The sequence below is a fragment of the Hippoglossus stenolepis genome, chromosome 9, assembly GCF_022539355.2.
Source record: "Hippoglossus stenolepis isolate QCI-W04-F060 chromosome 9, HSTE1.2, whole genome shotgun sequence".
Classification (NCBI taxonomy): domain Eukaryota; kingdom Metazoa; phylum Chordata; class Actinopteri; order Pleuronectiformes; family Pleuronectidae; genus Hippoglossus; species Hippoglossus stenolepis.
The window spans coordinates 14506836-14522594 of record NC_061491.1 but is presented as its reverse complement, the minus strand read 5'-3'; the positions used below and the strand labels follow the sequence as shown (position 1 = coordinate 14522594).

Sequence of the window (15759 nt, the reverse complement as noted above, 5' to 3'; positions counted from 1 at the left end):
CTGAGCAACTGCTTTTATGAAATGGAAAAGAAGTAATTTCAGGTAAAAAGAAAATAGCAATTTTTATCTGGGTGAAACTAATATACTTTAAAGACGGTGATCGCTGTCGAATCGTTACATACATTTGCGTACTCATCAATACCGACCCGGCATTTTCGTCAGTATCTGAGAACTTCCTGATACTGGGTTCTGTATCGGAACATCTCTACTTTGGATTATATATTTTTTGGGTCTCTACCAAGAAAAATTGTGTGACATGTGGTCCTACTGTACATTGTTGTGACAGAAATCATGACTGATGCGCCCAACTAGATATTTAAAACGATCACACCTTTTGTCCCGTTGTGTCCATTTCTCGCTCTCATTGTCTTCCTCCTCTGTCTTTTTCCTTCCGTCCCTCTTTCAAGCTCATTTCTTCTGTTCTATGTCACACCTGACAGGTCGAGGTGCTATTTCTGTGCAGTCTCTCCTTACCTCACTTGTAATATTCCTCTTTTCTGCTGGTGTCAAAAGGTCAAATACCATCCTCACAAGCAATACGATTGGTTATCACATACGTCATGCATACCTACATGCTGATGCTTAGTAGCTGTTGTCAGGGCAGAGAGCTGCCATTCTTTACACCTCTGTGATGCCTCTGCTTGCAGCATCTTGTTGCCCCTATCCAGCAGCTTAATACACCTCCCAAAACTCTTCTTTCTTCCTCAGATTTATATTTTCAACAAGTTGAATCGTGAAAAAATTACTGAACATTTGACAAAGGTGGTGTTGGCCCCTTCGCCCTCTCCACTGAGCGTCATCTGCTCCTCGGCCCTCTCACTGTTTGTCTGCGAGCAAAACGCATTCTTGAAATATCCACAAAAGCCAGGGGGTGGATGATTGTTTTTTAGGTGGTGGAGGACGACATATTGCTACTCTTGTTATTGTCTTTGTTCTACATGTTATTGTTATTGTTCGTAGGACTGATTATTTCAGCTTGGCCGGTGGAGGGAAGCCTGCACACTCGCTGTTTGTTTCCCAGCTGCTTGATTCCTAACAGCACATGGCACATTTCACAGACGCAGTATATTTCACATGGTTGAGGTAACTGAGCCAATTATGTAATGACACTGAAAAGTGTTTACACACGACGTCAGAAAGATAATGACTTATGAGGCTTTGGGTGGAGTTATTTTACTCCCCCTGCAAAGGAAAAATGAGGTAGGGTTTTTGGGTGCATTTGTTTTATCTGTTTGTCAGCTGGATTGTGCAAAATTAATGGACGGATATCATGAAACTAGAAAGATGATTAAGAGAAGATAAAATTTTGGTTCAGATCCAGATCAGGGGATGGATCCATGTTTGTTTGTTTTTTTTACTTTCTGTAGCGTTTTCATTGGGAATAATTCATGGACCTTGATAAGGGGACGGATATTAATAAGTGTGTACAATGTGGTGCAGATCCAAATGAAAATGAATTTATACTGAATATGAGGTATCATAAGGGGACTGTTGGGCCTTGGCAGAGGTATGGACTCTACTGAGTGACCGTCTAGTTTTATCTATGATTTCATTCTTCATTTCAGTGTATCACCCTGCTCCTGGAATACAATATTTTAGATCCTGAAGACAGATTGGAATCAAAAAATCAACAACAATGCAACACGGCAAGTACTCTAGGTTAAATTTAGCTCGGGAGGAGTTTCTGTGAGCAAGGATCAGAGCAGTTAAGTTGATGAAGCTGCTCCCCTGCAGGCTGAGCTAAGCGGACTCCCCATGCATCTTCTTGATTGTATTCATCTAAATCCAGATATCCGCGCTTATCTAACATCTCACAGTCGAGTGTGTGTGTGTGTGTGTGTGTGTGTGTGTGTGTGTGTGTGTGTGTGTGTGTGTGGGATTGTGAAGGTCATGTAAGCCCAGCACTCCACTCCTCCAGCGCTCTGCATCGCTGCTCTGCCATTGATTCTCCATTATATGTCCAGTAATGTTCTGCAGTAATCCAATAGGATCTTGGGGCTGAAGCGAAGCAGAGCAAACAGGAACTTATACGTGTCCTGAAGTGTCCTGGTGACAGAAAGTGTGACGTCATGGTGAGATGGGTTGAAAATGAGATTTGTTATCACATTGAACTACATCAACACACAGAGATAATTGACTTCTCAAACAATTGTGACGCATTTTGCAGGTGATTTGCGACTTTAATTGATTTGTATTATTATTGCTACTTTGCTCACTGGAACCAGTGTGGCAAGTTCACCGCAGCTACTTAGACATTCAGATGTATTGGGTCTGAATATTTACCATACCAGACAGCCCACGTCTGCTCTGCAACCACATACTTTTCCTTGCCAGGGCTGCTTGGCTACGGAGCGGCTATTTGACTTCCACAGGGGCTGACACCCTTGGCAATATCCCCGAAACCGTGGAGGAGCTATGCAACGAGAGCCAGTGTTTGATCTGCACTCAAGTGTGTTTGTTTGAAGGGTGGTAGAGTTTCTGACAAGCGCGTTTGGACAAGTGGGAAGAGAGTTGTTTAAGTAAGAGACTGCTGGAAAAGAAGAGCAGAGAAAGTAAGGTTTATGTATATGGCACCTTTTTAAGAACAGAAGTCACAAAGTGCTTAACAAGTACAACGATGAAGTGAGTGAAAATGACCAAGTCTGAGTTTTGACAAATACCTATAGCCACAGAAAGAGCTTTTGTGAGTTTGCCAAGAAACTTTTGATGTGTAAAATACTTTTTATTTCTTTTACAAAGCAGATTTGTGAATCCAAGAACTTTTTCCAAATGGGATTATCCCTATTTCCATTCAATTTCCCTCAGCGTTGTGCAGACACAGTGTCGTATCAAGTCTTTACACGACCTTGCTTGACTTCCTCACAGAAAGTCACAGAAACAAACAAACCCTCAACTCCACCCACTCCTCGCAGGCCAGATCTTAATGTTTTACTGAACTAAACTTTTAAGTAAACACAGTGTCCACAGCATCATTTTTCTGATTTGGTTTTCATCCAGACCACAGAACAGCCACTATCTACCAAAGGCCGTGATGCATTTATTATTACCGCTAAGAGGTTATGGTTTTATCTGCATTTGTTCGTCTGTTTGTTAGCAGCATTACACACAATTTTGTGAAGGGGTGAAGCCAAACGCAAGGGAGAACTCAAAACATTTTTATACAGATGGGTACGGATAAATTGACAGATTAAGGAATTAGGGAGCTCTTTTAGTTTGTTTGTTGGTTTATTTGTGAGCAGGATTACACAAATATACTTCTTAACCGATTTCAACCAAACTTGGTGCCGGGATTGAGCCGGGACTGTGGAAGAATCCATTAGATATGGTGCAGATATGGATTTTTTTACTTTGTTTAGCTTTGTTTTATGATAAATCAGTAATTTAGTTTATCAGACCAATTCTTTTCTTTTATATCTCTACTACAAGATGATCACTTGTAGGATTGTTTTTCCATTGCAGAGGTATGCGCTCTACTGTGTGCCATTCTAGTTGCATATGTAGCACACAGTAATGTAATGGTTACTTACAACTCACATAATCACATTATTATATACACATCGTTTTACACATGTGTAATAGTGCACAGTTCATGCGCTCACTTGTTTTCATGTGAAATTCCTGTAAGCCAGTGGTGTTTGCTGTGGGGGGGTGTACGACAGCAGAGAGACAGGGATGATTAGGACGATCCATCCATCCATCGGTTTTCATCCATGTGTCCGTCCATCTGTCTGCCTCTCTTTGTTGAGAGGTGAACAGTAACAACAACAGACCTGCTGTTGTCCACTGCAGCCGCGGGCCTCCCGTGGATTGTTCTGGAAGCAGTCTGTTAGAGCGCCAGCTGGGTTGTGCAGTCAGGTGAGGGGAGAGAGAGAGAAAGAGAGAGAGAGGTGGAATGGGGGGTCCGAACACTAGTGAGACCCAGGCCATGCAGGGCTGAGACAGACAGTCTGCCTGCAGGGTTGTTAACATTCCTCAGGTTCACAGCTCACATCCGATGGCTCAGGTGCACCAACACCTCTTTACTCAGAGTCACTGCCAATGACAAGGCCCCAGATCGCTAATAGGATTTTGTTTTGTGAACAGCATTCCAGGTGACTTTGGACTCGTTGTCTGGGTTACCATTGCGACAGACTGGCGTTTCATCCAGAATGAGTTGACATTCATGTTTGACCTCATGAGGGAAACACCAAATACAGAATGGAGGATAGACATGCTTTGAATAAGTATAGAAAACAAACAGATTGTGTGATTGTGCTTTGAGTCAAATATAAATGTAGTATGGTATCGTCTCTGTGTTTGTAGCAACAGAAGAGCTGGTGCACAGATAAGGAGTCTGAAGACAAGAGCTGTCTGTTAAGTACTTTTAATATCTGAATCAGTGAGTGTGTGTGAACATGTGTTCATCTGATTCTGCTTATAAAGGCTATATTTAGTGATTTTATTGATACACCCTACACAGCATAGGAACACAATGTTATTACTGTGGATAGTTGATAAAAATAAGTGGAAATGTAAGTTCCCTTCTGATGAGACGTCACAATCTCAGTTCTGAACCGATGGATTTATTATCTGGTCACGGAACAGGTGAACGGAGGACACGGCACTGCGAGCACTGATGAAGCAGAAAGATATTGTGTATAATCGCAGCTCGGAGGCACCATACCACCTGCATATAAATGCACCTGCAGGCTCACCACAGCTTATCAGACGAAATCCCAAATTTGCCAGTGTTTCTGTGAAGCTGCACCTCACTTCCACCTCAGAGTCTCTGTTTTTCCTGCAGAGGACAAACACTGAGAAACAGTTATGTCACAGTTTCATTGAGTGAAATAAGGTGGGGAGGGAGAAAAAGAAAGAAAAGAGTGGTGCAGTAACATTTATGGAGACCATATGAGTGTGAACACACTGCTTTCTTGCGTAACACTAGTGACACACGCTCTGCAACTCTGCTCCTGAAACAGTGGCGGATCTAGGATTTTTCTAAACCAGGGGGCATTAAGGGGGCACAATTTACAAAGATTATATGTACAACAGAAACGTATAATTTCTGATTCAATAAGATGCACATTTAGGTCATTCCTTGTTTACTGTTAGCTCCGTAGCTTTTGAGCAAAGCCACACACAATTGAATACATTTTGAAAATTACTTCTTGTTCATACACAATGTGTTCTTCAAATTGTTGTATTTATTGGTTGTGTTGCAAGTGGGTGATTAGATTTCTTTTAAAGACTATTGACAGGACAGGGGCCAATCAGACTTTAGCTGGGGGCCAGTGCCCCCCTGGCCCCGCCTCGGCCCCTGTCCTGTAATGGAAAAATTGAAACAAATAAACACAGTATATTGACGGACAGAGAGGTATTGTTTCTCCAAAACAAGGCTGTAATAAGAGTAGGTTGGGTTGTTATTATACACACATAAGACGTCACGAGTGGCTGTCAAAGCAGGAGTGAGGGTTTAGAAATAGACTCCTATCAGACAGAGATTAACACGAGAGCAACGGCCTCAAACTGAAAGTGTATCGCAGTTAATTAAGGAATCTTTGCTGGTGGCCATGTTCCCTTTCTTCCTCAGCTTGTTGCATCTTCATTTTCAGCTTTTCTTCAGAGTTTGTTTCATTGTCTAACTCTATTTCCCGTTGTGTGTCTCCTTTTCTGCAAAAGGCTCCAGACCTCCTGATGATTACTCAACCTGACAATCCAGAGATGTCGCCCTGATTCCTGTTTGTCGGACACAGCTTTTTTTTAAGCAAGGTAAGTTTAGGATCTTGACTTGTTTTAGTTTGAGTCATCTGTATAAATAATCTTATTACTGATCTTTATTCCTTTTTAATATGTGTCTCTGTCAGATGTCAACCACAACAGAAAATGGAATGGGAGGGCCCTGGAACACAAGCAGGGAGAAAACTTATAAGAAGGTACAAAATTATATAAGAGCCTCACTTTGTTTGGTTTTATTTTACTCCTATGATGAACGTGAACCTGCTCCCATAACATTTATTTTGGAATGAAGCTGTTTGGAGCCAACAAGCCCACAAGACCTTTACTTGTCACATGAGTCCTTATAAATGTCCTTGTGCAGCACATAATGTCCTTACTCCTGCCAGGGCCCGCTGCCAGAAATCTCTCAAGTGCTGGTCACACATGTTTTCTTTCTTTTATTTTTGCTTTAAACCTTAGACGTCACTGCTTATGGCAGCATTTCTCAAGATGTCACAATTACATGGATTCTCACAGCAGCGATAACTGTTCGGGTTGAGATTTAAAACTGGTGAAAGGTCTTTTTGTCGTAGCAATAACAGTATGTTTGAGTTCCAGGCTCTAAAAGCTCTTTTCAGTGTGTTATTGAAATTTCAATCCATTCAATTCAAGAACTAGAATGGCAGATTTTATTTTATTAATCATGCCTGTTTTATTTCAACAAGATCCATGAGTTATTCTCTGAGAAATCAACAAAAGTATGGAAAAACGCAATGTTAAAGAAAATGAAAGTGAAAAAAATTCCCTTGATCTGGCCCCTGATCCGGATCCACACCAAATTGTAATGGGTTTGTTCCAGATCCACCTACATCCTTCCACCATGTTTCATGGTAACATGTCAAGTCGTTCTTGTGTAAGGCTGCTAATCTCAGAGCCCGTCCGCCATCGTGGACAAATTAGCTTCTGGGGGATCGGGTGTAGACAGCGGATATCTTATTCAAGACTCTTACATTCTCAGAAAACAGCAAAAGGTATTTTAGTTCCAGCAAGATTGTTGTTAAATTAAAAAGCCGATAGCAGAAGCATTTTGTCGAGTGCTCTGCCTCTTTTACTCTCTACACAGACTTTTTGCCTGCTCACAACCAAAGCCTGCTCAAACGTGATTGGTCAAACTAGCACCAGAAACCAGAAGGCTTCGGGCCCCAATCCTACAGGCTCTGTTTGTTCACAGGCAGAATATGTTTATAGAGATTATAATGCTGCTAACTAACAGACAAATAAATGCTGATGAAAACATAACCTTCTTGGCAGAGGAGATAACACAAACTGCATGGTAACCATTCAACATTCAATATTTACGTCTAGCAGGGACCGTGACAGGGATAACAGTGTCAGTGCACTAGAGCCCAGCTGACGTGATGTTTTCCCTCTTTTCTCCCCCTCTAGACCACGTCATCGGCCCTGAAGGGGTCCATTCAGCTGGGTATTGGCTACACAGTGGGCAACCTCACCTCCAAGCCTGACAGAGACGTGCTTATGCAAGACTTCTATGTGGTGGAGAGTGTCTTTCTGCCAAGGTCAGTGCTAGGGTCAACCGGCTCAAACACACATTTATACTGACGCAGCCAGCTTCTATACACAACCCAATATTTTCTATGCATCTTTGTGTAGCGATGGTTTGCACACAATCACGGACTTTTACAAGAACTCAAGGTTAATCGAGCCAGTGAATTAGAGAATGAGATAATGCGTAGGTGGTGACTGGCTGCTCTGTCGATACAATGGTTTCCTGACTCTGCAAAATCAATGAGTGGAAAGCGACTCAAGGTTAATCTCTGATTGTCTGCCACATCACATATGCTACGTCTGGTTCTTGTATTTAAAACATGTAAATCTATTATTAATCATGCTGAATGGAAACTGCAGGTGGTGCGCTGGACGTCCAGCCCAAAGAAATCCCTCTGCTGCCACAATGTGCTGCCGTCATCATTTATCAACAAAGTGAATTTAGCTCGTCTAAGTCATGATGCAGGGATAAAACTATTCTGGCGGATTATCCTGCCAAGAACTGTGAAATCAGCTTATACTGTGTGCCTCTTACTGCCATAGTGCCAAACATATTTCAGTGCAGGGCCGCGCCGTCATCTCGGTCAGTCTTCACAATTACATCATCAGCTTTAGAAAACATTTTATATAATCCACAAGCCAACCAGGGATTCTTTGAAAGTGTGACTCACACATCCACACATACAGTAAAATATAGCACAGAGTTCCCACATCTATTTTGACAACTGTATGAACATGTCAAACTAAGTCTCTCAATAGCTGGTACCATTGGTCAGTGTGTATTTTCTGTATTAACCCTCTATAGATTACTTTCTATCTCAGTTTTACTGAAAAGCAGTAACAAAGAATTCATGTTTAAGTGAATAAATCTTTAACTTAATAAAACAATTACACATTCGCCACATGACAATGAAATCCTGTGTGCATGTGAACATGGGAAACTGAGTAATTGTTCAATAATTAGACTTTCTGAGGTAAGTTAACTTTAAATGTTCAGCATTCAAACCAGTTTACATGTGATAAGTGACATAAATGATAAAAATTATATGAATGATATTGAATGAGAGAAACTCATGTCCCTGCTTAATATTACAAGTTTATGTAACTATATATGTGACATTTTAATTCTTTTTTAAATATTGCCATTATTTAAGCTCATAAAAGTAATAAAAGCACATCAAAACATCTTTGCATAATAAATTAATAATTAAAACTGTAGAGGGTGGGTAATTTGTTTGATATGCTGTGAATGTTTCTGTGTTCATTTTAAATCTTGAAAAACATAAAAGATTTATCTAAAAAAAGAAAGAGTGACAATCAAGCTAAAGGTGTTCACTTCAAATACACACATCATCTGAAGAGAATTAGACTCCTACCAGGAAATACAAAGTTTACCTTTGAGAGGCGGCAGCAGGATATGTAAACTAACTACGGTTTATACAAAGTGAGCGCTGGCACGCACATTGACCTTTTACCGCCCTGCTCCTTGGCAACAGCCAAACATGACTCCAGGGTTTGATGTTGGCTGATGAGAATTAAAAACCTCCTGTAGCCTGTTGAGACACTGAAGAGCAAACAGTGGACAGTTCTTCAGCTTAAGTTTGTTACGTCATCGTCAATCTGCCCTCGATGTCAAGAGCTCTCACATAAAGGTGAAATGAAATGAAATAAAAACAGTCAAGGCTACAAATTGCACAAGACGCAACAAATTACACATAAACAGAGGGAGAGAAAATGTATGTTTTCTCGACGTCTGTGTGTGACATAACCGTTCCTTCTTTATTCTTCACTTTCTCTGAGCATTTTGTTCTGTAACGGTAAACAAACACAAACCGCTCTGTGTCTCTTCTGACAGAGAACCCTCAGAGAGCGGCTGAGTGATAGAGGTGGCTCTCAGATGCTTTTATTGCCTCCTTGTGTTTCACCACTCTTCTCCCCCTCTTCCTCCTCTTGGTGCTGCTCCTCTCGGGAGGCGTCTCTGCTGTTGTTTGTCCCATCAGTCTGGTTTTGTGTGGCTTAGAGACGGTTTTTAGTTTCTCTGTGCATGTATCTCTGACAACCGGCACACATCTTCCCTCAGGCGGCTGCACACAGACGGCTCCCTGATTACACTGAATGAACATTTCCAAGTGCAGTGTGTTGTTAAATGGTTTCCGTGCGAGGCGTACCTTAACATCATTGACTGTCAGTCATAGATGACACACAATCGTTGTGGCCCTCACACTTTAAACGGAGCAATCAGATTTCATTGTAGAGTAATCACAGGTGTAGTGTTACACATCAGGGCCTGGCTGTTGAGAATAGCACCAACACAAAACAACAACACAGCGGCCTCTTTACCCAGAAGACCATCCAAGTTCCCGGAATATAAACCAGATTTATAGGTGCCCTGGAATACAAAAACCTTAATTGATCAAGATTTGTTTCAGATTTAGGGTCAGTGAGATTCCAATAAGAGTTTAATTGATGACAAAACTCAACGCCTGAGTCACTCTGACCTTATCAGACACGCTTACTCCAAAGCTGTGGTGTTCCCCGTGCGACACAGGCTGGTTGCACAACAGGGTCAGTCTCTGTCAAAGTGAGATTCTCCTACGGTCCAAAAATATGTAGGTCGTTGTCTGTTTTTCTGTTTTTTTTATTTATTTATTTTTTTAACGTTCCTTTTTGCAATTCCCTTTCACCCCCGTGGAGTAAAGGCTCATGTGTTGGTTGGTGTTGTTAAGACCCAGTAATCAAAGCCTGCTTCAGTCTCCAGGCGAAGAACTCTATACAGGCCAGTTTGTCACTACAATGCAGGAGAAGCTGGGGTTCCCATTCATGACTTCACTGGGTCAGGGTGGAGCACATTACAGGGGCTCACTGATACTCTTACCAGGAGTCAGTAGCACAAATATTAAGTGTTAAGGTTCCCATTCCCTGTAATGTTGCCTCTTGCTTCTATGGGATCATTGCTTGGAGAATGACACTGACACATTTTACGAATGTAATGTCAAATGTCTAGTTGAAAGACTTTAATAATGTCTATGTTTTTGTGTCTCCTGGTGGGGCTTGGTTATATTGCACATACCAGCGAGGGAAGCAACTTGACCCCAGCACATCACTATCCTGACTTCCGCTTTAAGACCTACGCCCCGCTGGCCTTCCGCTACTTCAGAGACCTGTTTGGCATCAAACCAGACGACTACCTGGTAAGGGTACACTACTGCAAATATTTTTGTCCTCCGTTTAAAAAAAAAAAGTGCTACAAAAAAGCTCAAACAAGCATGCCGGGCCAGTAGGTGGTGATATAGTCTTCATCAACTATACTTCAAATACCAGAGAAAAACTCTGGAAAATCATGTGAGGAAGATGCCTGTGAATGCAGATAATGTGGAGCAGTGATGCTAAATTTAGCTGCAAACTAGTAATTAGGCATAGCAGTGCTAACCAAAGCCATATATGTCCTGTTTATTGAGGAAAATGTCAATAATCAACATGGGATGTGATAGAATCAGGAGCGAGTGTGGGTACTTGGTTGAAGTGATCATGGCGTGGTGCATGTTGGTAGCCTGAACAAAAAAAATTAAACAAAAGAAGTGCAGCACAAAGGCTGGGTACAGCTTGCAGGGCTCGGGCAGCGGCACTCGCTCAATGGTGTAGGGGTAGGCGGGCTTTAAGTAACTGGGAACACTGGCCAGGTGCTTCCAGGTTACTTAATGGCAATGCAGCTCCAGCCAATCAAGGACCTGCAAGACCGGGCACACACACAGTATACCGGACCAGAGGTCTTTGGCCGTCACAAGCAGCCAATGGTTGTTTCTGGTGTATGCTCATTACACAAAGCAACAGTGAGCGTGGCTAAGATTTAGTGATTTAAAACTCTGTTTGCCTGTGGATGAGAGGCCCCCCCAGAGGAAAAAGTTTGTTTGTGAAGGCCTTAAAACTTGGCCTGAGACATAGATGGTAGCTTTATTTTCTTAGTCTTTGTGCTTCTAACCAACTCATTTGCATTCGTATAATTAATTCAAGAACACACACATAATAGTAGAAAGTAGAGAGCAGTTGAATTTTAGCGACTGCATTAAAATACTTTCAGGTATGGTTTTGGGAAATACACTTGTTAGCAGGGACATCCAGAGTCTGGAAGTGTGCCCAGGATGTCACTCTTCCAGCCAAGAAAATAGTCCCTTACATAACCCCCTCAAACCTGCATGGCACCATTTTTGTATACATCATACAAACCAAATATAAAGTAATTTGTGATGGTAGCTGGATTTTGCCGCCTTCAGACACCCTGTTCCCTTGTGTTATTTGTGATAAACTTAGCTAAACCTATCATAACGAACTGCCCTTTGGCTACAGCTTCATGTTTAAGGCAAAGATTCGAGAGTAGGATAAGTATATTTTCCAAAATGTGAAACTATTGCTTTAAGGTATTATATCTATCATTGCAACACATTTGATAGAGACATCATTTTTTTCAGTTCTTCCATTTTCTATAGTGTGTTATACAATTTTGCAAAGCAGCTAGTCTGGCACGCCCCCTAACAAAGTCAGGTGAAGTAAGAGCGGCCGACAACATTTCCTGCCTATGTTGAAAGCAGTTGACCAATCACAACAGAATGGGCAAACTGGCCAATCAGAGCAGATTGGGGATTATCAGGAGGGGGTCCTTAAAGAGACAGGAGCTAAAACCAAGCGAAGCTGCAGCAATGGAGAGTATGCGTAGGACAATGATGCTTTTTTTTTACATTAGAGCACGTGAACTAGTGATAACCCGAATTAAACCTGAATCATGAACCTGAGTATGAGCGTGATATGTCTCCTTAACATCATATAAAACATCTTCAGTTGAAGTATAGTGTTGAACCACACTTTATTTCTGTTTATGAACAAGCATAGGTCAAAAACAGATATAGAAAAATGATGGATGGGGTGCAGCGGCCTGTTGTCTTAGTCTTGAATTACTTCCCACCGACTGGACACTAAATCCTCCACCTTGGTGCATACTTACTTAGTTGTGACACAATCCAATGCTTTTTATTGAGCAGTGGGTGGGTAATGCCACGCGCCATCTGTGCGGGGGAACGACGGGATGGGGGGGTGAAATAAACGCACAGCACAGAGGCGGTGGCGACATTGGATGTAATAACTGAGCTGATGGAGCATGTTCTCCTTACGACGGCTCGAACCAGCTCCCACTGGTGACGGAAACCAGCAGACGATTCTGTGATTTCCCAGCAGAGTCAAAGACAAACACACACACAGAGAATCGGATACAGGACGGATGAGGGAGTAATGTGTTTGTCTGACTGACATTTTAAGCTTGTTTGCATATTTGCAAATGTGATTCAAAAGCCTTTATTGACATTGGTGGTCTACATGCTGTCCTTTATGTTAATTTGATTTGCTGCTCAGTTTACCTTGCTGCCATATTCATCCCTGGCCTTACACGTCTTGCTCGCAACAGGAATTAGATTCTACGTAATCTTGTTTGGTATCCTTATAATAGTATGAGGCCAGTTTTCCTATTTTCCATCTGCCTCCAAACCGTCCCACAACCCCAGCAGCTGCATTTTTTGAATGCCAAATTTGTTTCTGCATTAGTGCAAGACAAAAGGCTCTGGCGGAGAAACCCAGACTAAATGTAACCTGAAAGCAGAAGGGGGAGGACGGCGTATAAGGCACTGCTCATGACTGATGTCCTTTAGGTGGTGATGCATTCATTCAGACAGGCCACAGAGCGCAGCCTAATTAAAAGCGAGAACACACACAGCCTCCTGAATGCAAATGTAATAAACTACGGATGTGTTTGTGCTGGTACGCTAATGTGACTGCAGACGGTCATCAGTGGACGAGTCTCTGGAGAGGCAGAGCGGATGCCTCCAGTGTTGCTGCTCTTCTCTGAACATGTTGCTTTCATAACGTGCTGATTAGCATCTAGAAGTGCTCTGCAGTTCGCTGCTCTCACAGGCTCTCCCCTCGCACGTTGGTTGCCGCGTGGCACTGAAGACTCTCAGTTTGTTCCGGGGCTGTTTGATATACAGCAAAAGCAGCAATCGCTTATATTACTCTCATTCATTATGGAGCAGAACAGGCATTTCTTCAATTAATGGGGATGTGATTCTCTAACAATACACCAAAAGTTAGATGCTTCCATTTATGCAATAGTAATCTGCTATATGGCCAAAAATATGTGGATAACTATGTATTTCAATTGGTTTATCATTTCATCATTACAAGCAAAATGTGGTCCATAGAAAGGGTTTTCTCATTTTGCTGTGGTAGAGCTTGAAGGGCCTGCACAAACTGTTTAACACCCCATGAGGAACTGTAACGGGAAACGTGAGCCAGGCCTTATTACCAAACATCAGTGCCTGACCTCATTATTGCTGCTCTGGCTGAACTGAAACAAATCCCTGCAGCCAGGTTGTGAAAGTCTCAACCAGGGCTGCAGTAATCAACTAGGTCAAAAACTAGGTGTCTGCATTTGTTGACCCCAATGGTTCTCCCACCGATACTGTTATGAATTTAGTGTTTAGTAATTAGTAAGGGGTTTGTGCTCATTTAATTAAGCACACAAATCAATTCAAGAATGTGTAGCCTATAAGCAAAGTTGATAAATATGTTTCTGTATACAGTTTTCCCCAATGTCCCTGAGCTGACCCCTCATCTCCAAGCTGGTTGTCCAGACTGGACCTATACAGAATAATTGACGCCATTACCGGAGCATCAATGTTTTTTGAGTAAAATAGTTCACATTGTGTATGAGGCTAGAAAAACAAAAACACGCATTCAACTAAAGATTGACCAGTGCATGTTTACTACAGCACCATGGTTTTAAACAATGAACCATATGTTCCATATAAACTTAAAATCCTGTGTTCATTTTCTTCTGTCTTGTGTGTTTAGAGCTGTTTTTGTGAGTCTCATAAACAGCATGTTTTTGTCCTTCCTCAGTACTCCCTGGTAAATGAACCTCTCATCGAGCTGGCCAACCCCGGGGCCAGCGGCTCGCTCTTCTACCTAACCAGCGATGACGAGTTCATCATTAAGACCGTCCAGCACAAAGAGGCCAAGTTTCTGCAGAGACTACTACCTGGATACTACATGGTGAGACACTTGATCTTGATCTTGAGCTGCCTAAAACGGATGCATTAGTGGCACTAATGAGATGCAGTGAACGTTCTCATCAGCTCTCACTGAAGAGGGGTTCAGTCAAGAGGATGCTGCAAACAAATGAATACCTAAAAAGCTATTCTGTTTGAGAGGTAATAGGCCTATGCAATATAATACAGTTATTCACAATTTGGATGTCGCTGTGGTGCGTCACAGCATCAACGTTCCTCCCACAGTACAAAGGCAAGCAGATTGGAGTTGTAAAAGCTTTTATCGTATGATGTCTAAGGCTTTTATTATCTGTATCCATGACTTTATTATCTGCATCTTTATTTGTTTGTGAATTTGATATTGTTTGTTGTACAGCACTTTGTTACTTATATTGAAAAGTGCTATTCAAATAAAGTTATATTATAATTATTATTATTAAATTGACCCCCGTATCTCTAACAATGGTAAGCGGTATAGATAATGGATAAAGTTCTTTGTGCGCACTGACACTATTCTCTTCAAATTCACAGAACTTGAACCAGAATCCACGCACACTACTGCCTAAGTTTTACGGCCTGTACTGTATCCAGTCGGGAGGCATCAACATCCGACTGGTGGTGATGAACAACGTGCTGCCACGCTCCGTCAAGATGCACTACAAATACGACCTGAAGGGATCCACGTACAAGCGGCGAGCGTCCAGGAAAGAGAGGGAGAAGGCCTGTCCCACTCACAAAGACCTGGACTTTCAGGACTTGCACGAGGAAGGGCTGTACTTTGACGCTGAGACGTACAACAACCTAATGAAGACGCTGCAGAGAGACTGTCGGGTAGGTGGTTTGCAGCAGTGCGTGTGTGGAGCATTCTTTTCTCTTTGTTGGGCTGAAGAGTAACCTGCAGCCAAGGCACCCATGACATCAAGTCATGTGCTCTAAACAATTTTTAACCTGTAACTTCACAGGAGTGAAGGGACATAGCTGTTGGTGGGATGTCATTGACGTCTCCTTCTCGTAACCGATTATGAAAGCTTTAACAACAACACATGCAACAGTGTAATTCAACCACCACTCCTTGTACTAGTTCATAACAGTGTAAGTGCATCTTAATGGGACAAAATATTTTGATAAGACAGTTTTCCATGTGTCTGCCAGTGCCAGCATGTTTCCACTGTGTGTTCACTCTAAGCTCTCAGTTTGCCCCGGGCACTGTTCTCCATTCTCTGCCCTGCTATGTTTCAGTACATGACAGCTCGCCAAACACTGAATATGATTAAGAAAAGATCCTGGTAGCGTGAGAAACTCGGAGCTTGAACCAAAGATAGTCCTGCAGTCCAAAGGTGCGCATTCCTCTCTATTTTAACGCAGAGACTGGGAGACTGTCCACTGGAGAAGTATATTTAGAGTT

General features: G+C 42.2%; 1 protein-coding gene across 1 annotated transcript in view; it reads left to right on the top strand.

Moving 5' to 3' along the window:
* The window catches only part of pip5k1bb (phosphatidylinositol-4-phosphate 5-kinase, type I, beta b), a 38787-nt gene that overhangs the window by 6421 nt on the left and 16607 nt on the right, over nt 1-15759 (top strand). Inside the window, exons 2-7 of the mRNA XM_035165529.2 lie at nt 5662-5751; nt 5847-5915; nt 7144-7274; nt 10337-10454; nt 14206-14358; nt 14886-15185. Of these exons, the coding sequence (XP_035021420.1) occupies nt 5847-5915; nt 7144-7274; nt 10337-10454; nt 14206-14358; nt 14886-15185 (771 nt within the window). The 5' untranslated portion in view covers nt 5662-5751. The remainder of the gene's footprint in view (nt 1-5661; nt 5752-5846; nt 5916-7143; nt 7275-10336; nt 10455-14205; nt 14359-14885; nt 15186-15759) is intronic.